Genomic DNA, 21,523 nt, shown 5'->3' on the forward strand with positions numbered 1-21,523 from the left:
TGGATGCTCGGATCCTCCTGGAGACTGGAATTCCCTTTAGTCATGGGAGTTAAATAGATCTGTTCAAGCAATCTGGTCATGAAGCTCCCCTCAGTGTACAGATGGAACTGAAGCTCACAATGGCTCAATCTGCATATCAAAGCCCTGGACATATGGACAGGGTTCTCCCAAGCAACCGCTGCCTCTGATGAAGCTCCTCCGGCTGCTCTGCAGGGCCTTGCACCCTCCAAGTACATCTTGGTGTGTTCTTAAAACAAGGAGCTGTTTCCAGCATTGTCAGTTCCCCTGCAGAGGAGACCCAGTGAACGTGCTGGATGTCAAGATCCAGTCTCAGCTCCACATTTCCTAGGGCACAAGCACCCAAAGTGGAGTGCAAAGAGGTCCCAACACATCATGTTATAGTTATGAGTTTGGCTCAGCTTGTCACAAGGGAAAGGATATTAAATGAAGACTACAGAGAAAGCTCCCATTTTCTCCATGCAGGCTCAAGGCTGTACTGGAGGTTTTGCAATCCCCAGCATGGACATGAGGAACCTCATTAAAAGGGAGCCAGGGCAGAGGGGAGACACCCACCACAGTCCAGTCTGTCCACACTTGCCTGTGGGGTGCTATTGCAGTGGGATATTTGAATAGCATGATGATCTGACTGTCGGGACAGATGTAAAAGCAAAGCATGCAAAAAACCTTTGGAGGTGACATTAGTCTCTGAATGGGGTAATTTGTTGCTGTTGTGCAAATTGCCAGCTCCAGCTATGGTGACTCACACATCTCACTGTTGCTTGATCTTGAGCTTGGCTGGTAGCATGAGGCTCTTGGCTCATTGGTGAACAAAGCTGCTGAAAAAATGGGCAGTGTCTCAAATGTGAAGAGGCTGGTTTGCAGCAAAGGCAAACATTGAAGTTTCTGGTTTTACTGGGAGCAAACTTGGCCCCTGATCCTCTGGACTTGGGAGCTTTTAAATGTTGAGAAAATCTCTATAGTGAGACAGAAAAGTAGGGGGAGAATAATCAGTGCAGAATCGACCCAAAGCTACAGTCATGAGAAACTCTGGAGCTTTGAGGAAAGCAGATATGCCACTTGCTGCCCAGCTTCCTAGGGAGTAATTTTATACATACACACACAAGTAAATATACACATGCATGTCATACATATGTATGTGTGTATCTGTACACAGATATGTGGTGAAATTGGCACAGGCTGCTCTTGTGGAATCTCAGAGTTGCTCTGAACCAGGGGTTATTGTAGCTGCTCATGGTTCATCAGGTGAGTCACCCTGTTTCTAATTGACCCCCTGGGTGCTGCCTGGCAGTGGCAGCAGTTAGAGAAGAGAAGGACAAGCACGCGTCCTGCACGACAGCTCCAATACAGTGAGCCACATTTGCCCTTTGGGTCCTCGTGCTGTCGTCAAGAGAGCAGAAATCATGTGCAATCTTATTTTAGCCAATTATATTTGCCTGTAATTAGGCTCTCCTAAAGTTGTTATGCCTCGCTGCCCAGAGGGCAAACGGAGGGATTTTTGAGCTCTGTTCAAGAGTGCTGCTGCAAAAGGATGTCCAAGCACGTTGCTCTAATGAGCAGCCTTTGATGGTACGTGGACTGTGGCATGCCCAGACGAACCCTGACAGGTGCTGCTTCCTTGACCCCTTGTTGTTCTTTCCTGCCCAGCTGTGGGTATCTGCTTGTTCTCCTTTCTTATGCTTAAATCCAAGGAGTTTCTAGTTTGTGCTCATCTCTCATCCTTTGCCCTCCCACAGTGTTTGTACAGCAGCTGGCACTTGGTAACTGGCAGAAATGCAAATACAGGATTTAAAGTTTATTTTCCTTAGCAGCTAGTTTTAGGCAAACTAAAGATTTCAGTGGTCTGTTCTCCATTGGAGGAGGGGGGGCTGTCTGAGCTACACAGCAACTCAGAAGTAGTTTAGCTCTTCATTTCAAGAGCATGAGTCTTTTTCCTTAGTCTTTAAAGCTGAGCTTTTACCAGCTACATCCCATGTAGGATACAGTTTTGATTAGTTTGGTTTGTGCTGCTAATGAATCACAGACAGGGCTGCAAATGTAGTTTGGAAAAGTTGAGTGCTACAGAAGGATAGAAGAGTAACAGCAAACCTCTGCACAGAGAAGGGATTGCTTCTAACTTGGTGTCTTTGCTGAAATGCTTGTGCTCTGACATTACATGGTTTCTTGTGTGTGAGTGGAGCTGCCTACTCGTGGAGCCACAGATCTTGGTAGAAGTGAGCAGGGGCTTTGTCTCTTAGAGATGTGGAAAAAGCATCACAGTGTCTAGGAGGGATCAGTGTTCGCTCCATAGCTCTTAGATGTTGGGTGGTGGTTTCCTTTGCATTTTGCTTGGATTTGGGGTCAGTTGGAATGCTTTCTCTCCCTGTTTTTCGCATTGTGAAGGGTTATCTGGCTTGTGCCCAGTCAGGGTGTTCTCTGCACACTTCAGTAGTTCTCGTGTGAAGCACGGCCCCTTCCCCCTCTGCCTTGTCTCTGGTTACCAGGCCCCCCAATCTGGTATTTAGGCTAGCAGCATTTGCTTGTGAATAATCAGAGCTGAGATGATGCACTGAAGCAGGGGCCCTGCTTCAGTCTGACTGTAGGGGGATAATGTACAGCAAAGAGCTGGGCACAGCCAGGGTATGGACTCCCTCTGGACAGATGGGAAGGTAGGATGAAGTCTGTTTTTAACCAACAGATAGATTTGCCAAGGGAACATCTGCAGATCCTGAAGTCTTGCTCTTTCCCTGCTCCTTTATTCATGTGTGCTGTTAGTACTGGTAGGGGGGAGCCCGAGGAAAGCCTAAGGCAGATCCAAGTGTGTGAGCTGACCACTTTATGCTGAAGCTGCTTGGTCTCTGAGTTAGTCTTGTCACCATTTGCCAGCTGACAGTTCTTGTGGTAAGTAAGGTAAGCCTGGGTACTTTTGCGTTCAATATATTTTGATGTAAAATAGCTTTTTAATTGTGGTCCTTCTGAACTGTCAGCATTTAAAGCAGTCTCCAGCTGTGGGTCCCTACTAACACTGTGCATGTAGCAGCCGGTGACAAGGGACATACCAGTGTTGTGAGCAGGAGTTGCTTCTCAAATCAACCTCAAGCCATGTTGGACTTTAGAGGGAATAAGCCCAAATGATCATCTGTAGTGACATTTTCTTGGAATAGAGCTGCATTTACTTTGGAATGGTGTTCTGGTGAGTCCCTGTCACTCTTTACCCCTGTGCTGGGATTGTTGCAATCTGTGTCTGAGCTCTGCTTGGGTCAGTACCAAGGCCATGGGTGGCCAGCAGAGCAGGGCAGCTGCAGGACTCAGTGCCTGTGGGACACCCTGCATAGCTGTTGGGAAGTGCTTTGTTTAGTTCACAGCAGTACCTGTGATGCTTTTAATTTTTCTAGCTGCACCAGTTTCATCTCTTTTGCTGCAAGCTAACCTCATTTTGCTCTTAAAGCTCACAGCTGAAGTTATGAGCATTTAAAATGAGAACAGTGGTGGTGAGAGGAGGTCTGGTTAAATGGGGGGACTGTGTAGTTGTTTCTTTCCACAGAGACCTACAGTCAGTTGTGTCGCACTGAGAAACAGGAGAGTGGAGCCCAGCCTGGTGCAGGAGCTGCACCAAGCTGGATCAGGGCTGGTTTATGTCAGATTCTTTTTTGCTGTCCTTGGCAGTGTTCTTATCTGCTATGCTGCTTCCCCCTCTCTGAGCTGCAGAGAGCAAGGCAGATGGGGGCTTCCAGTCCTGGGATGTCACCACAGAAAAGTGAGAATTGTGGTGCATCTTGTTACAGTGCTTCAGTCTTCATACCCACAAGCATGATTCCATTCCTGCCTGTTTTGTTGCTTCCATCGGGGCCAGTCTTGACTGTCTCAAGATGCACTGTGCAGGCACTTGAGATTCCAAAGGAAATCTTCTCACAGCAGAGTTAGTTACCCACCCAGGTGCATTTTTCTTCTGCAGAAAGTTGATTTGCCTACCTCTGCCTATTCAGACATTCAGTTTCGTATTTGTGAAGAAATTGTAGTTACTGTCATCATCTCCCCACAGGAAGGGATGAAAGAGGTTTGGACAAAGACAGGCCCCTGAATTTGCCCCTTCTGGCATATATGTGAGATGCACAGTGTCTGCTGCTTCTTTTGGCTACCCAGAAGCTTAGAGGTCACTTAACCTTGAGTATACAAGGAATCCGATAGGTTTGTGATAGGTTTGGACTGGGGAGGTGTAATTTCTGAGTAGTGGCTCAGGTGAGGATCCAGGACCCCTGGAAGGCTTTCAGTGCTGGCAGTGTGCCCTGAGCCAGGGCTGAGCAACTTCTCTGAGCTTGTGTTTGCAGATGGTACTTAAGTGGTGCCAAAACCGACAGACTCCAGGAGCTCCTGTCCTCGATGTGCTGCGAGTCTTGTCCATGGTGAAATGATCAGAAGACCAGCAGAGGATGATGGGCTTGAGGGTTGCACCATAATCCAGTGAAGTCCCTGGCTTTTCCTTACAGCATGGCAGGTCCCTGAGAGCCATAGGCAGCCTGACAGGACCAACCTGTTGCTGATGCCTGTTGCAGGATAGGTCAGTCAGGCGTATGCAGGAAGCACATTTGTCTTTAATCCTGTAATTGAGAGGTTCAGTAACAACTTGCCTGTAAAGATCAAAAGCTGAGGTACAGGCTCTTTCCTGTCTGGTTCCAGACATGGTTGGGAAGATTTCAGCTTCCCTGCGCGCAGGTGCCTCCTTTCATCTGAGCAGCTCTTGCAGCTCTGCAGGGAAGCTGTAGGACTGCCTGCTCCCTAAAAGCCCCTCATCCAGAGGGCTGTATCCTGGCTTGGCTGAGTGTTGCTTGCAGCCTTACTATGGGACAGGTGACAGCAATACCCCTGCCTTCACGAGGATGGGGGCACACTTGGTCCCTGGAGAGGATTGCCATTTATGTGCAAAAAGGGACAGTTGAAGCGGATAATGTAACTGGAGAAAGCCTTGGTGGTCACTTAGCATGTTACCAAGCAAAGCTGCGGGATGTGGAGGGCTGCTCCATTGTGCAGGGAACAAAGCTGAGCTGTTTGCTGGCCTGCGACAGGCACGGGTGATAGAAGGAAATGCCATCGAGATTGAGAGTAATTTCTGCTCATCCCAGGTGTCCTTGCCAAGGACAGACAGAGACCATATGAATATGAGAGGTGGTTGGGCTACTGTCCTGTGTGCTTTGCAGCCCTGATCCCTCTTCACATAATCACATGCAGATCTGCAGAGTTTCCAGGAAATAAAGTCTCTTTTCTTCTCTCTCCTAACTGTGCATGGAAATGAGTACCCCAGCCTTAGATAAGGCCTTCACAAGGCATCTGCCTTCCTGACTCATTACTGTAGAGTCCAGGCAGGCCTGCTGGATGTCCCTCTCCTGCACATTGCTCTCAGCACCCTCTTTGACATCTCTGTGTGTCTTTTGAGCTCAGCTTTTCCCATCAAGCAAAAGGCAGCCAGCATGCAGCCTTCAGTGGGGATCACCCATTGACCTTCACAGCCAGAGAGGTGAGATGTGCCCTTTCTTAGCCCAGACCAATGGCCAGCCCTTGCTCTGGGCAGAGCTGTAAGGGGCTGGCGTTGGTTTATGTACAGCTGGAGGGGGCAGCTCAAAACCCCACAACAGAATAGGCCATCTGTCACTCCTGTGCAGATCTGCTGGGCTTGGGGATTCACCTCGCCTTGAAATGCTTCCACCTCGAGGAAATAGAAAAACCTCTGCATTGGAGAAATGGGGATTCCCACCAAAATCTGACATGTCCTCTGCCTCTGCACCTCCCTCCTGGCTGCCAGCAGTGGGCAAGTGTGGAGCATAAAGCCTGGATCAAGAGAGCGGAAGGTCAGGGGCCTGTTGCTGCTCTAGGCAGGGTGATGGGAGGAAAGGGAGCTGCTGCTCTTTGGATTGTCCCATGCTGCAGTTGTATGGTGCTGAGAAACATTTTCCTTGAGCAGCTGCTGGTGTTTCTGAAGCAGCTCCTTGGTCTGCATGAGTAATGGGGTTGGCTGCATGCACACCATGCAGCTGCAGCTCAAAAGAGAATGTGGATGGCTGTGGGAGCTCCTGTGGAATCTGGCCCTAGAGTGACTCTGCTCAAGCTGCAGGCTGTGCTGGCATTCAGCTCTCCTACAAACAGCAGTGTTTGGCTGTCAAAGCCATCCCCATCAGGGACTGAGCATCATGTGAATGAAATACCTTCTGCCCTGTCTGTCTCTGTCACCAACAGAGAGTGAGCCTGGCACCTGATATGTTTGACCACCATGTCCCTGATGGGGATGCAATGTCTGCTTGCAGAAAGCTTGGGTAGATTTTCTTGATGTCTAAAGCTGCATAAAAAGTAAGTGATTTAAGCTCTCTGAGTGAAGGTTGTTACAGTGAGGCTGCTCAGGAAATGGAAAATGGAAAAACCAATGACTTTGTTCCTGGCACTGATAATGAGTGTTGTTTCTCTGCAGGTGCACCAGGCCTGACAGGTTAAGTGGTAGAGATGGTCTGGCTCACTTGTGGGCATCCAGTGGTGTTTCTGCACATCCACTGATGCTGGGCAGTTTGCAGAAAATGCCAGGCAGCCCTGTCCAGGGTGTCTTCCCCACCTTGTGTATCTGATTTCAACAAATAACCCTGTGTGTTTACTGATGACCATTAAAATTCTCTAGCCAGGCCTACAGCAGCTGGTCACATCTTATTTACTCTATCATTAAATCTTGCCATCTCTGTGTTATAGAGAAAATGGTGGCTTATGAGCCTAAATCAGATGTTTTGTCTTTCTTCTGCTTTTATTAAGACAGGTCTTGGTGCTGAGCCCAATTCTTTCCGTGGTGATAAGACACTCGCTCTTCCCTTGTATTTGTCCCACTGGACCACATTTTGTCCCACTTCTCTTGGTTAACTGATGCAGCAGAACTGTTTTAGCAAGACCAGCATATGCACCACTGCTAGAGTTAAGCCCCATGAAGCTGCTTCTAGCATTCCTGGAGTATTAGAAATAAACTGCTGAGCTCAGTATTTGACTAACGAGCACAAGTATGTAGTGCAGTGGCAAGCAGAGCCAGGCAGGCAGACCACAGCACATTATACAAGCTGCCAGCAGACACAGAAGATGCACAAGCTGCACGGTCTCAGATTCTTCCTTGCTGCAAGGATGGGCCAGAGCATTTGGGGTGATCCACAGAGCCCAGCTGTGGCTTCTGTGTGCTATCAGCTCCAGGAAAACAGTGTAGGGAGCAGCGGTCCTTTTGCCTGCAGTTTACTGGTGCCCTTTGACCTTGTCCTGCTTGACAGTGGTGAAAGTGGCTGGGCAAAAGAGGAAAGAGAGTTCCAGGTTTTATACTGAGCAGGGCCACACTGAGGTGTGAATTCCTGCAGTCTTAGCAGCAGCTTTCCCTGGGCCCCCCCCCTGCCCGGAGAGGACAAACATGCCCAGCAGTGTAGGCGCCAGCTCACAGGGACCTGGTGGGGAGGTGGGGCTGTGGCAGAGCAGCCAGCACAGCTGAAGCCCTTTGCATAAGGGGCTGTTTGTTTTGCTGAATTGTTAAGCCCCATTGACAATAGCAGCCCCCCCTATTCTCTACACTCAAGGAACTGTGGTGGCGAGACACTGATCCTTTCTCCTATCTTCAGGCGCTGAATTAGGGTTGTTCTTCACTGAGTCCCTCTGACTGGCTGTTGCGTTTTGTTCTCGCTCTGCAGGCGTACGAGTGGGCCTTGGAAGGGATGCGACACCTTGCCTGTATCAGCATGGAGGACTGCAGCTCTGCCGAGCACTGTGCAGATGTGATCAAGTGCCTGGAGAGTTACAAGGGGCAGCACCCGGACATCAGTGCTGCCCGGTTCCAGGAGATGAAGGAGCTGGCCTGTGAGCTGAAGAGTGACAAGGGGCTCAAGCAGTGGAAATTTGCATGGTCTAAATGCCAGGAGACCAAGCTGGTTTTTGAAAAGAAACTCGAAGCAGCCTTGAGAACAAGGAAGTCCCTGCTGTCAGACTGCAACCCAGCTGTGGGGGAGCAGCCCCAGGCTGGCAGTGAGACTGGCACTCTGTCCCACCGGAGACACTCTGAGGGGGCCACCTCCAGGTCCCACTGGGACAGGACTCAGAGCACATCTCATGGCTACAACAGAACCAACAGCTGTCTGGAGTGGACTAGGGAGAAGGCTCCCTCGCCCTCCCTGAGCTGCCCTGGTGATGTTGATGCTGGGGAAGTATTTGTCTGCCCAGCTGCTCTCAGCCCTGGTCCTCACTCAAGCAGAATTTCTTTCGCCAGCAGGGCGTGTAAGTCTCCAACGTTGCCTGAAGAAAAGCCGAACCTGGAGAGCATTTTAGAAACCCCAGAGGTGAAGCAGTCTTTTACATCCACTCCAGTCCCTGGGAAGCTGCCTCCCAGGAGGGTCCTCCGGAAGGCCCAAAGCTTTGACCTGCCTTATGGTGAGAGCCTGTGGTCCAGCTGCCAGAGGAGCGAGCCAGCCAGATATGGCAACACCGGAGTCTTCATTAAGGGGCTGGAGGTGAGCAGCACTGAGCTGGTGGACAGGACGTTCGCTCTGCGGCAGCCAGCTGTGAGCAGCTGGGCTGCAGACTGCCTGCTGGAGGGACAGAGGGGCTGCCTCTCCGGGTCAGAAGCCAAGAGCTGGGGCAGGTAAGTGTCAGTGACATTTGGTGTTCCTTTTCTCAGGGTGATGAAAAGGCAGCCAGCAGAGGAGATTAGAGGAGCTCTGTAGTGCTGGTTACTTTGGCACTGGCTACAGGACAGATGGAAATGTAGCTCCAGCTTCCCTGCATGTGTGTATGTGATGCTGAGCAAGCCCACAGGGATATTCCTACATAATCTGGCACCTTCCTTGGTGAGGTGACAGAGAAATGGGATTTGTGGCTCTTCCTTCACAGTGTGTGATTCCTCTAGGAGGGGAAAGTTCAGTTCCCAGACAGGAGAGGGAGTCTCTGAACATTGCTTCCATTGGTGGATGAGGGATTACAGAAACAGTATTCAGTAACCTAACAAAGCCAGGAGTACAGGTGCAGTGGGAGAGCAGAAGCTCAGGGCATCATCCCCCACACTTTTGGGAGTGCTGTTCCCAGACTGGTAGGGAGGCACATCCAGCACCTTGTGACAGCAGCTTCACGGGTGAGAAGGTGTTTGTATTTGTTCTTTGGGGCTGAAATCTCTGGGTGTCCAACAGCTGGCATTTGTGCTGTTTTCCTTCTCTGTCCTTGAGAATCTCAACTTTCTTGTCATACTACAATGTGTGCCTATGCTTTGGAGAGCCCAGGGATATGAGCTGTTCTTGACAAAGGGTCTCCAGGCAGGTCTTTCAGTTGCTCTCACTGGAAAAAATTAAACTATAAGTAACAAATTAATGGCAGAGATGAGAAAAGAGGGCTGGATGCTGGGGGACCATGGTTACTACTCTTGAGTGAAATGGCTGGGGACAGTGAAATCTTCTGGAAGGGGGCTCCGATATCCCTGGGATAACCAGAAAAGCTCATGACAGGGAATGTGTGCCAGCTGATAGCAGGGTGACCACTTTGCTTCTCAAGGGAGCAATGCAGCTGGTCTCCCGTGTCTGTGGGTGCTGAGACAGTTCCACTGCTCTGTTCTCTGAACATTCAGAGGAATTGACTTGAGGGAAGGCTGGAATGAAGGGGAGGAAGGGACACATTGGAGTAGTTATGCTTGGTGCTACACTGCCTCACAGTGGAAACCTCGAGTACCTAAGAGGCATATCCTTTGAGATATGTGAGAGCAACCTGTGCTAGGAACTGCTGCTCACTGATGTTAGGACACTTAAGTTTTACTCTCTCACTTTTACTAGGGCAAGCCCAACAGCACCTAATTCTAGAGCTATTGTTCTCCCAGGGTTGACATTGCTTCCCACAGTCTCTAGTCATCAGGCTGACTCCTCACAGAAGTTACTGTGACTTCTGCTGTCACTGTTGTTTCAGGAGAGCAGCCATCTGCAGAGCAGCCCACTGTGTCCAGAGCAGGGGCTGGGTGGGCCTGTGGGTGCGTGTCCTGCTGAGTTTGGGTCAGGATCACAGCCAGCCTTGGGCACTCCCTTCCTGAATCCTTTGAATCACAGAATATCCCAGGCTGAAAGGGAGACCCAAGAGGATGCTTGTTCCAACTTCTGACTGCATTGGACTACCCCAAGAATCACACTGTGTGCTAGAGAGCCTTGTCCAAATGCTTCTTGAGCTCTGACAGGCTTGGTGCCACGACCACTTCCCTGGGGAGCCTGTTCTAGTGCCTTAGCACCCTCTCTCTGGGTGAAAGACCTTTTCCTGATAGCCTCAGCCTAAACCTCCCCTGACACAGCTTCATGCTGTTCCCTTGAGTCCTGTCAGTGTTCAGGGTCAGAGCAATCATGGACAGTTGTGTATCTGAGCTTGGACTGTGCCAAGGATTATCTCATTTCCATGCTGGGTGTCAGAGAGAGCTTCTGTAGTGATAGTCCAGTGCTTTGCAGTCACTCTGGCTGCTGTAGCCCTGCTGCAGCCTGGGTCCCTTCAAGGCTGGGTGTTTCCTGTTGCAGCAAACTGCGGCACATCATCGATGAGATGGTAACCACGGAGCGGGAATACGTGCGGTCGCTCCGCTACACCATCGACAGCTACTTCCCTGAGATGGAGCGCCTCGACCTGCCCCAGGACCTGCGTGGGAAGCGCAGCGTCATTTTTGGGAACCTGGAGAAACTCTATGACTTCCACAGCCAATACTTCCTTCGAGAGCTTGAGAGCTGCTGCAACCACCCACTGAGGGTCAGCCACTGCTTCCTGCGACATGTAAGGCATCAGCACCTTGTCCCCGGGGTCGGGCTCTTCCAGACATGAGCTTGGTTTTTGTGCCTTTCATGTTGTGCTTTGCTACCCAGAGACACTGCCAGGGAAACAAAATGTCTGCTCCTTAAAGCCCATCTCTTTCTCCAGGGATATCCCTTACATGTTTTCTGTCTATGGTGTCAGAGGTAATGACTAGAGTGAGCAGAGAGGTACAGACCAACTCTGGGAGAAGAGGGCTGCTGGGCAGAAGCACAGGGACACAGGTCTTGAGGTCAGCTGCCCTATGCATTTAGCTGCCCTGTGGTACCAGGTGACTCTTGGGGTATGGAAGAGGCTAGGGCTAGAAGAACAATGAATCAAAAAGTCCTAGCTACTCTGGGAGTAGGAAGACAAGAACATTCCTTGGCTCTTAGTGAGCTTGAAATAAAGTTATTCCTAATATCAGAGGAGGCTCTGGTGCAGCCTAGGAGAGGCAGAAGTACTAGAGTAAGCTACCAGGGTTGTGGCTGTCACTGTGTCCTGGGTGCATGGGTCTCACTCGTACTAGAGTAAGCTACCAGGGTTGTGGCTGTCACTGTGTCCTGGGTGCATGGGTCTCACTCGAGGATGGATATCTCCTGCAGAAAGACCAGTTTGGAATGTATGCACTGTATAGCAAGAACAAGCCGAAGTCAGACTCGCTGCTGGCCAGCCATGGGAATACCTTCTTCAAGGTGAGTTCCACTGCCTATATCAGGATTGCTCAGTGTGTTTGCTTACTGATCTGTTTAGGCAGAGCCAACTTACCTGCCTGAGGCAGGCTCAGTGTTGCCTCTGCTTCCCTGGCACAACTCTCTGCACAGCTGTGTGGAAGGGACAGGGAAGAGGTGCAGAGAAGGCTTGGGAAAGGAAGCCAGCACACAGCAGTATTGGTCCTATGGCCTTGCATTTCCCCAAAAGTACTCATTTTCCCTGAGTGCCCCAGTCAAGAGGTGTCAGCGCTTGCCTGGGGGCGCAGGGTTCTCCCTGGGGAGACTGCTGCCTTCACTGTGCTGCATTTCTCAGTTCAAGCAGGTGCAGCTGGGGGATAAGATGGACCTGGCCTCCTACCTGCTGAAACCCATTCAGCGGATGAGCAAATATGCCCTGCTTCTGAAGGACCTGATCAAGGAGTGCAGCGAGGCACAAGAGCAGGAGCTGGGCTATCTCCGTGCTGCTGAGGAGATGGTGAAGTTTCAGCTCCGGCATGGAAATGACCTGCTGGCTATGGATGCCATCCGTGACTGTGACGTACGTTCCAGTGTCTTCCCCTGCCCAGGGGAACAGAGCCACACTTACTCCCCTTCTCTAGACTTGGGGTCTTTGGATTGTATGGTGAGCCTCCCCTCAGGTTTCCCCAGTGATTAGAGTGCTGTCTGCCAGTACAGTATAGCAGGACTGCTGAAGCATGGGGCAAGGGAGCAGTGGGACCTTGAGGTCTCCTTGATTTCCTAGGGCAGACAGTGCTGCTACCTTAGCTGAGTGAGCTGCTTGTCATAAACATGCTCCCAGATGCTTACCAGTGACGGGAGGCAGCCTCACAGCCCTTGCAGATGGCATCCTGCAGACTACTTTGGACCTTTCATTTCTTGAGCTGTCAAAAGCAGGTCAGGCAGATTGCAAGAAGTATTTCAAACTGATGCCAATGCCAAGGGTAGGACAAAATCATCTAAGTGGGACTTGCTGCAAAGTGCCGCACTGGAGAAGGAGAAACCGCAGGGGTCAGGGTGGAGTAGAATCAGTCTGTGTCAGGAAGAACTGAGGAGCTGGCCTTCTGACCCAGATAGGCTCCTTGCAGTGGATGGAACTCATTTCCTCCCCAAGAGAAAGCTCTGGCTGCTGCCTGCAGTTTCCACTCCAGAGGTTTGTCACAGATCTGCACAGGTTGACAGAAGAGGGTCATCTGTGGGTTACACCTAGGAGAAAGGTCCAGCTCTCCCCTGAGCCAGTTGTTTCAGCCTGATGTGGTCCCCAGCAATGCCATGCAGCCTGACTTCTCCTAGAGCCCTCTTAAGATGTCAGGTAGCTGCTGCTTCTTCACCACCTGGGCTACAGCCATATGGGACCATGTTCTCCAAGTCCAGGTCTAGGGCTGCCTCGGTCATGCTGGTGGAGTCTTACAAGGATGTCCTCTCGTGTCCAGGTAAACCTGAAGGAACAGGGGCAGCTGGTGCGGCAGGACGAGTTCACCATCTGGCTGGGCCGCAGGAAGTGCCAGCGACACGTCTTCCTCTTTGAGGACCTCATCCTCTTCAGCAAGCCCAAGAGGATCGAGGGTGGCTTTGATGTGTATATCTACAAGCGCTCCTTCAAGGTAAGGGCAGCCCCGCAGCTCCCTCTTGTGTGGGAGGTGTCCATGGCTGGTTTCCCCATGGCACATGCCTCTGAAATGGGAAGGAGGGGCACCTTCAGCAGAAGAGCTGCACCCACCACTTCTAAGCCGCCAAACCATGCAGTGAAGCCAGAAGGGGATATTTCACTCATTAATGCTTAGGCCCTCTGTGCTGTGAGATGTAGAACCAGAATTTTCTGGGGGTCATGGAGTATGGGGGAGAGGCAGTGTACATGGCAGGGAAGTGGTGGTAATTCTGGATGGAGCGCTAGGAATTGCCTGAGCTGTCTGTGCTCAGCCGTGTCCAGGACATACCTGCTGCTTTCCAGGCCCTCAAGCTCCTTCTTTTTAGGTCTGCCAAGCTGGGGATAGCTGTAACACAAGGTTCAAGCAGCTTACTCCTTTGGTTCCTGGTCCAGTCTGGTTTATGCTTTGCTTTTCCTCTTCCTCCCAGACTGCAGACATTGGTCTCACGGAGAACTGTGGAGACAGCGGCCTGCGCTTTGAGATCTGGTTCCGAAGGCGGAAGTCCAGTGACACCTACATCCTCCAGGCCAGCTCAGCTGAGACTAAGCAGGCCTGGACCAGTGACATTGCCAAAATCCTGTGGCAGCAGGCAGCCCGCAATAAAGGTGTGATTCCTTCCTGGAATTCCTTCTGTGCCGCAAAAGGTGCGGGAGCCCTGTTCAGCTCATGCTGTCCTGAGTAGGTTTGGATCCTGTTACCAGGCAGCTCTGTGCAGCAAGCAGCCGTGTGCCAGCATGCAGCCTCAGGAGCATGTGCTGGGCTTGGCTGGGCATGTCCCTTCCCTGCCCCTCATCCCCAGGGAACTCAACTGGTCTAAGCTCTGATTGTAGACATCCACCTGTTCTCCATGAACGGAAGATCCATGCTCAGGATTCCCTGTCCTGTGAGCACAGGCTGTGCCCCTGAAAGACTTGTTGGTCTCCCCAGTGATCTGGGCCACTACTGGAGCTCACTACTGAATCATGCTGACCAAGTCCCTCCTGTCCCCCACAGGCTTCCCGCTTGGCAGGACTAGTAGGTGGCATGGCGCTGAGCTACTTGGCCAGAGCAAGGCATGATTGCTTATTCCTGGAGACTCCACAGTGCTGGGGAGGGCAGCAAGGGGAGAAGAGATCTAATCTCAGCAGCTCAGAAGCAGCCCAGCCCAGGAGTGCTCTAACCTGTGGCTGAATAATGCCTGTGGGGAGGGTTGAGTTGGGTCAGCCTCACAATGTGGCTGTCGGTCTCTTCCTCTCCAGAAATCCGTATGCAGGAGATGGTCTCCATGGGTGTGGGTAACAAGCCATTCCTAGATATCAAACCCAGTGAGGCAGCTATTAATGACCGTGCTATCGATTACATCATGAAAGGCAGAGGTAGGTGCCAGCTGTGCCTTCCCCCTTGATCCTTGTGAGTGAGGCAGGGCTGGTTCTCAGTTTTTTTTGTATGTTTTCTGGCAGGTGCCAGGACCAGAGCCTCAATTGCAGTGTCTCTGTTTGACCATTCCAACCCCTTCAAGAGAACACAGACGCAGCTCTCCACCGGCAGCACCCCCACTGCCTATTCCCCTTCCTCCTCCTCCCTTCTGGGGCCCCTCAACCTCCACATGTACCTGGACCAGGCTCTGCTGCCAGGAGTCCTGGCCCCCAGACGTCCCTTTGACATCGGCACTTGCATCGAGGAAGATGAGCTGGAGCACGAGACGAGCAGCCAGCCCTCAATGAGTACGTACAGCCCCGCTGCTCTGCAGCACCTGGGATGTGTGGGCTCATCCCTGCACCTTGTTCTGTGCTGTGTGGTCAGACCAGGCTTGCTGGGGTCATGGTAGTCCCTGCCTCCTACCCAGACTAGGGCATGAGGGCCCTGTCCTTCTATGCCAGCTCTGTCTCAAGTTCCATAAGAGGAGTTAGCTCAAATACAGGGCCTATAAAGTACCTGCTGAGCTGCAGCCATATCCATGGCAGGCTTGGTGCTGTGTCCTGATACTGCTGTGGTCTTGGGGACTTGTGCCCCTGCCCCTCTTGTATGAAGTGCTCTGTCCTTTGCCCTCACCATCCTGGCCTCATCAGCCTTTGCCTTCCCTTGTGTGAACTTTGTTGGCCAGCCATACCAATCACCAGCATCATTATAACTCTTCTTCCTTGTGTTGGTTTGTTGTCTGTGGCCTTAAAGAGGCCCAGACAGGAGTGTGGCTGATCTGTGGGCTTGTGTGGCCAGTGCCTTTGCACACAGGTACATTATCAAGTGTATGTGGCATGGGTTATATGCAGCCCAAAGTTGTGGTTATCAGAGTGACCTTCCTCTCTTTCCCCAGCAACAGAGAGCTCAGAGTCATCGCACTGCATGTCAGCCACTGGCTCCAGCGGCTCCGACAGTGGCTGTGTCTCCAACGTCCCACAAGAAAGCTTCTGTGAAGACATGGGCTCGCCCCCTTACATGCCTGTAGGCCCACAACACAGCTCTGCCATGGAGGGCAGACCCAGGTTCACAAACAGCCAGTACATTTCTGCAGTAAGTGCAAGCAGCCAAAACACTCTCTTCACTTTGCCTGCTCCTGTAACTGACTCCCCAGTTCAAGCCACTGCCTCTCACAGGGGGCCTGAAGATGCTGCTTTTGGGCTTGGGGTGACTGTGGGGAAGTGACATTTCCTCTTGCAGACACTTGGCCCCTCTGGGTCAGGCAAGAGCCCTCTGGTGCAGGAGCCAGCCCTGAGGTGGCCAAGATCCCTGAGGAGATGAGCTGGAAAGGACCTGCAGTGCTGGAGGCTGCGCAAGGAGATGTTGCACAAACAGGAGCTATAATGCTGCCATGGGCTGGGGTACATATATAACCTCCTGGAATGGCTGGAGCTCTGCTGCACATGCTGCCAAGCTCCTTTCCTGAGAGTTTTGGGCCATTTTTGGGGAATGATGAGAGGGAGTAGTGGGAGCCTGTTGCTCTGAGATGTCTGTGTGTTCCTGAGAGTTCTCAGCTGCTTCCCTTCTCACTAGATCCTGTCCTGATGCTGTTGTCCTCTAACCCCCTACTAACACTGGCTTCTCTCTTCTGCAGAAAGCAGGCCAGGTCACCATAAGTCCCTCAAGAATAGTGTGAGCCCCTCGGCCCCGCCTCAGGAAGTGGAGTTGTTGTAAGTAGCCCCTGCAGGGGATTTTCCAGCAGTTCTGAGTGCTGGTCAGGTTTGTCAGTAGCTCTGAGTCAGGGGAACCTCACCCTCAGCTCCTCTGTGAGTTTTCCCCATGCATTCCTGACTGGTGTCTGAGGCGCTGATTCATCTGGTTACAGAGGAGCAGCTCCCATGGAGCCACACTCTGAACAGCTGGTCTGATGCTTTCTGCCTTGCAGAAGCAAAACAAACAAAACCACATTCAGGTAGTAAAGGCTTGACCACTTCCTGAGTGTTCAGATGAGCTGCTTTCCTCTGATGCTGCCCACCTGTCTAACCACTAATCTGTTTCTTGTGGCTGTTTGCCAAAATCCTGCTCTTAGTCCCTCTGAACTGCCTTGGGGAATGACAGTATTCTCCCCAAGGCAGATTTATCCCACAGTTTCCTTTGAACCTCCAAAGGAAATGGTACTTTGCCAGGCAAAGGAGCCTGCCAGGTTATGGTCAGGATGTCCTAAGGGAGCTGCCAGAGGTTGTTTCAGTATTTAGGGATTTTAGGAGGATGCCTTGTCTGCGAGGAAGTTGCTGTTGATCCAAGGAGGGTGAGCCCTGACAGGACTTGCAGCCAAGCAGGGCTCCTGCTCGTGGCTGGCAGCCCTTGATATGTCATGTCAGGACCCACTCAAACCAGCCTGCTCTAGTCTCAGCCTTTTTTCTCTCTGTCCTTAGGACTGAGCCTCCCTTCTCACAGGGAGCAGAGTGGTACAAGCATGAGAGAGGCAGGATTAGGGTTTGAATGGTCAAGGGGTGGTGAATGGCTCATAGGTTTGGCACTGTGGGGTGTGACACCACACAGGCCCATGGCTCTTGGCCTACAGGTGCAGGAGTTCAGAACCAGCTGTACAGAGCCAGCCAAGGTTCAGATTTAAGATCCTGAGCCCCTTCTGGAGGGTCACAGATGAGACTTTTGAAGTGGCCACAGAAGAGTAGGGACAGCAGCACAAAGCCTTTGGGCCTGTCCTGAGGCACAGAGGGAAGAGCTGTGCTTCTCCTGCAAGGAGAATATTCTTTCCCCACCAAAATTTACCTCTGACAAACAGTGGATTTCAAGTGTTTTGCAAAGTCACTGCTGGCCATGACAGAGGGACCTGTGGGATCCTGCCACGTCCCGGGAGTGCAGCTGGTCTAACCCATTGCACGGTGCTGTGTTCCAGGTTTGATTGCCATTTCAAACTCACTGAAGACCCCAGGCCTCTGACCAGCAGAAGGACACAGTCTTCATCCTTGAAGATGTTTTTTGTCCATTATCAGGCTCTTTCAAACAGCCCAAAACTTGACCTCTGCCTGAGGCGAAGTCCCAGGAAGGCTTCTGTCAACTAAATGTAATAACTTTGGTGTTGGATGGGACCTTGGACATTTAGAACTCGTTAGCCCTATATTTATAAGTAATAAGTAACATAGTAGTTTGGGAAAAAAAAAAGTATTATTTTTAAAGCTATGAGTTGTACAGATTTTTATTACAAGTGACTCTGTTACTATTTGTTGTGTAAGCTGCACATTTTATAAAGTTTTTGGAAGGGCATGAAGAGAAATTGAGGTATTTAAAAAAAGTAGTCTGACTTTCTGTTTCAGGGTTATAGTGACCTGAAGCTCAAGATTTAACGTCCTTCCATATGTTCTAAATATGTCTATCGTAGCAATAATTTATTTCCTTGGCTTAATACTTCCATTCTAATAAAAGCAATTTCATTGTTATGAATTGTTTCTTCAGATGGTTCTTCCAGTGCCTTGGTGCTGAGCTATTCTCTCTCATAACCATCTGTCAGCTCTGCCACTCTGCCTGTGCCACCTCTGCTCGGACTGCCAGCTCCACCTGTAAATCCTCAGTGCATTCACCAGAGAAGGGGGAGATGCCCAGGCAGAGACTCCCTTGATGCCAGTGGGGAGACTGACCCGGAGAGGAGCTTTGGAGCAGCCAGTGGAGGTGTCAGTAGAAGTGAGGAAGAGGGAGCTGTCTGGTGGAGCTCTGGAGGCACCAAAGTTCCTGGCTCTTATTTTAGCCACTTGCCCCCTGTAGCTGCTGTCCCAGTGCAAATTTCTCTCTTGCCCTGCTGGCTCAGGTTCCAGTGGCTTAGTTCAGGCTCCATTGTGCTTTGTCCTGGTTGTGCCCCTGGTTTTGGATTGACAGTGCTCCTTGCTTCCTCTCTGACTCAGCCCCTCTTCTGGTACTTCAGTCCCACTGTTGTGGCTGTTTTGAGGAGCTTTGGATGTGCTGGCATTTGAGACCAACAGGTTTTGAGTGTAATGGGTTGATCATAATGCTGAACCTTAAGTGGACGTTGTTTGAAGTAACACAGCATAACTGGAGAACAAACAAGCCCTGTGTTCCAAGGTGGCTTTTTCATGAGTAACATCCAAGGTCACTGTGTGGCTGTGACACCCTCCCTCTATTCTTGGACAAAATAAAAATTAGCATTTCTGGAAACAGTGGTTGCTTGGCTGCCAAGTTGCTGTTTATTCCTGATTTTATGCAGGGCTGTAAATCAGGCTCCTGCAGGTGTGAGAGGAGTGCTACATCTGGCCTGAGGAAGCCGATGGAGTAGGAATTTATTTAACTGCAATTTTCTCCCCTTGGCAGACATGGGTGTTACACCCCACAGCCGCCCTGGAGACAGTGTTCCTTCAAGTTTGAAAATTCCTGTACTGTATGTAAAACACTTATTTTAATAAGCTGGATGTTTTTAAACCTTGTTCTTTTTTCAGACAGCAAGGAAAATACGTTTGACACCTTTGTACAAAATTGCGTGGGAAACAGTTATACAGGGAATATTTTACAAGTTACTATTTTGAGATAATTGCTGGGTTAATGCAAGGTTTCTGGACTGACAAGACAGCAATAGCTCATGTCACAAGAGGGAGAGAAGTTACTAATGCAACAAGAGGAACATGAAACGTCTGGAATTTCTCAGTTTCAAAGGTTTCTAAATTGCTGGACAAACCTTTAGTATTGTTTACCTGACACTCTTTCTTCAGGGTTTGATTGATTTGTCTAATAAAGGTTATTTTCTTTATATGAATCTTACTTGCATTGTGGCATGATTTCAGCATGGGAGCCTGGGCTGCAGAAGGAGATAGAGCACTGAGAGGAGCAGTTGTCCCCCGGGGTGTCTTAAGTACCCCCTCAGAGTACTGGGGACAGGTTGAAGTAACATTTCTCTGACCAAACCTAACCCAGCAAGTTATTGGGGTGAGGCTGATGATGCCTGTCATTTTAAACACTGAAAAGTACACAAACAATTTTTAGCCCCTATTCCATATCTGGTACCCAGACAATGAGAAAAGAATATTTGGTTTTATTGGCATAAGCAGAAATATTTCTATTGCCAACTTTGACTTCCACAGAGTGAGCTGCATGTCAGGAATCCCAGATTAGACGATGCATTTTTGAGAGGATGCAACCAAAATAAATGAGCTCCTAAACCAGAGGTGTTTCCCTGAAATCTTTGTTAGAACTGGAATTTTCAATCCTTTTTCCAGCCTTTCTACTAAAGCTAAGTGACATTCTCTGTCCCTTCTTTCTTTTTTTTCTCCCCCTTTAACTAACGAGGGATAAAGAAAGTCTGATACTGAAAAGCAGGAATCCCACTCTGCTCTGTGACAGTCATGACACACCTCACATGGAAAATTCATTGTGGCATTTTCCACATTTAGGGACCCCCATGAAGAGGGTAGATGGTTTCAGTGGGCTGTTGGGAAACCCACCCTTCCCAGGAGCACCCTTATCTCTGCTAGTAATGGCCGTTGTGCTTGGCCCTACCCAGTTTGTACTCCCAACAATTCCCAGACATAGCTTGGCCATTCAAAATCCTGGAATGGGTTGGAAGAGACCTTAAAGACCACCTCATTCAAGCCCTCTGCCATGGGCAGTGCCACCTTTCACTAGACCAGGTCACTCCAAGCCCTGTCCAGCCTGGCCTTGGACACTTGCAGGAATGGGGAATGCAAGAATTCTGATTTGGTAGAATGTGGTATATTCAGAGGACACTGGTGTTTTAAGCCATCTCAATTCCTGGTGATTGGTAAATTTTATAGATGTAACAGATTGCTGTGCCTGTGAAGGGAGGGTGCCCTCTCCTGTAAGCTCCCAGAGTTCTCCTGACCACTGCAGTTCTGGAAAGCTTTTTTCAGCCTTAGAGCAGGGACACCAGCAGAGGGGGCAGATGGAGTATTTTTCAGCTGGACTGATCTGACTTTGCTGATCTGCCCTAAAAAAACCCACAGAAATCTGAAGAGCAATTTTTCTTTTTATTAAAGATGTGCAGACATTGCACAAGTCTGTGATCACAGACTGGTTTGGGTTGGAAAGGGCTTTAAAAATCACCTTGTTCCAGCCCCCTGCCATGGACAGAGACACCTTAGAAAAGATCAGGTAGCTCCAAGCCTGGTCCAGCCTGGCCTTGAACACTTCCAGGGACGGGGCATGCAGGAATTCTGGTTCAGTGGGATGTGGTCCAGGCCATACCTCAACAGGGCCATGGTGAATGTCATTGTGCACTGTTTGTTAATGCAGTAATAGACTACTGAGCTTTGCTGCTCTTCCTCTCCCAGTATTGGGACATGGAACATCTTTAAACACTGCCTTAAAAAAAAAAAAAAAAAAAAAGGAATATGTTAAATGCAAAATGTTAATATTTGATGTTAGAAATATCAAGCTTTTTTGAGTCTATTCCATTTTCTAAAAAAGAAATTGAAGAAATTGGAAATCAGAAGACACTCAGAGTTTAGATAAAACTTGGAGGATATGCAGATATTAATGTTTGAAAATAGACATTTCATCCAGCCAGGATGTACAGACTCACCCTTCACTGGCACAAGACAAAATTACACTTTAATTAAAACAAAAAAATACTTGTATAGCAAATTAAATCTTTGTTAAAGATATTCATTTAGTATTTTCATTTATGCAGATACAGAGTGTAGGGGAAGAGGAGGAACTGTCACTTCCCTGTTGCACGTGACAGTAAATTCTGTGGTGTCTCATTAGAATGAATTTATTTTCAGGCCAACTGAACCTCCTCATGGAGCACTAGAGAGGGCAATACCATCTTTTCCAGATTAAAACATTTATATTCAGTAAGATGAGGCAGTATAAAATTGTCCTCAAACACAGCAGCTGATTTCTTCAACTGCAGTTAATTAAAATCAAAACCATTAAATGAGCTCTTGTGGAAAGGTCAAGCATGAAATCTGGAGCAGTTTCTGTGCTCACAGGGCCGAGGAGTTGAATGTG

The 21,523-nt window shown here is 49.8% G+C and overlaps 1 protein-coding gene across 3 annotated transcripts in view; it reads left to right on the plus strand.

The window, feature by feature from the left end:
* The window catches only part of PLEKHG4 (pleckstrin homology and RhoGEF domain containing G4), an 85,718-nt gene extending 66,408 nt beyond the window's left edge, over positions 1 to 19,310 (plus strand). The window contains exons 14-24 of one of the 3 annotated variants that reach the window (XM_059857254.1): positions 7,689 to 8,632; positions 10,527 to 10,776; positions 11,397 to 11,486; positions 11,818 to 12,042; positions 12,935 to 13,105; positions 13,578 to 13,794; positions 14,389 to 14,505; positions 14,590 to 14,853; positions 15,444 to 15,640; positions 16,182 to 16,257; positions 17,448 to 19,310. In XM_059857254.1, the coding sequence (XP_059713237.1) occupies positions 7,689 to 8,632; positions 10,527 to 10,776; positions 11,397 to 11,486; positions 11,818 to 12,042; positions 12,935 to 13,105; positions 13,578 to 13,794; positions 14,389 to 14,505; positions 14,590 to 14,853; positions 15,444 to 15,640; positions 16,182 to 16,223 (2,517 nt within the window). In that variant the 3' untranslated portion in view covers positions 16,224 to 16,257; positions 17,448 to 19,310. The remainder of the gene's footprint in view (positions 1 to 7,688; positions 8,633 to 10,526; positions 10,777 to 11,396; positions 11,487 to 11,817; positions 12,043 to 12,934; positions 13,106 to 13,577; positions 13,795 to 14,388; positions 14,506 to 14,589; positions 14,854 to 15,443; positions 15,641 to 16,181; positions 16,258 to 17,447) is intronic. The other 2 variants (XM_059857256.1, XM_059857255.1) reach the window with 2 other exon arrangements.
* The last annotated feature ends 2,213 nt before the right edge of the window (positions 19,311 to 21,523 follow it).

Source organism: Haemorhous mexicanus, chromosome 12, assembly GCF_027477595.1.
Source record: "Haemorhous mexicanus isolate bHaeMex1 chromosome 12, bHaeMex1.pri, whole genome shotgun sequence".
Classification (NCBI taxonomy): Eukaryota; Metazoa; Chordata; class Aves; order Passeriformes; family Fringillidae; genus Haemorhous; species Haemorhous mexicanus.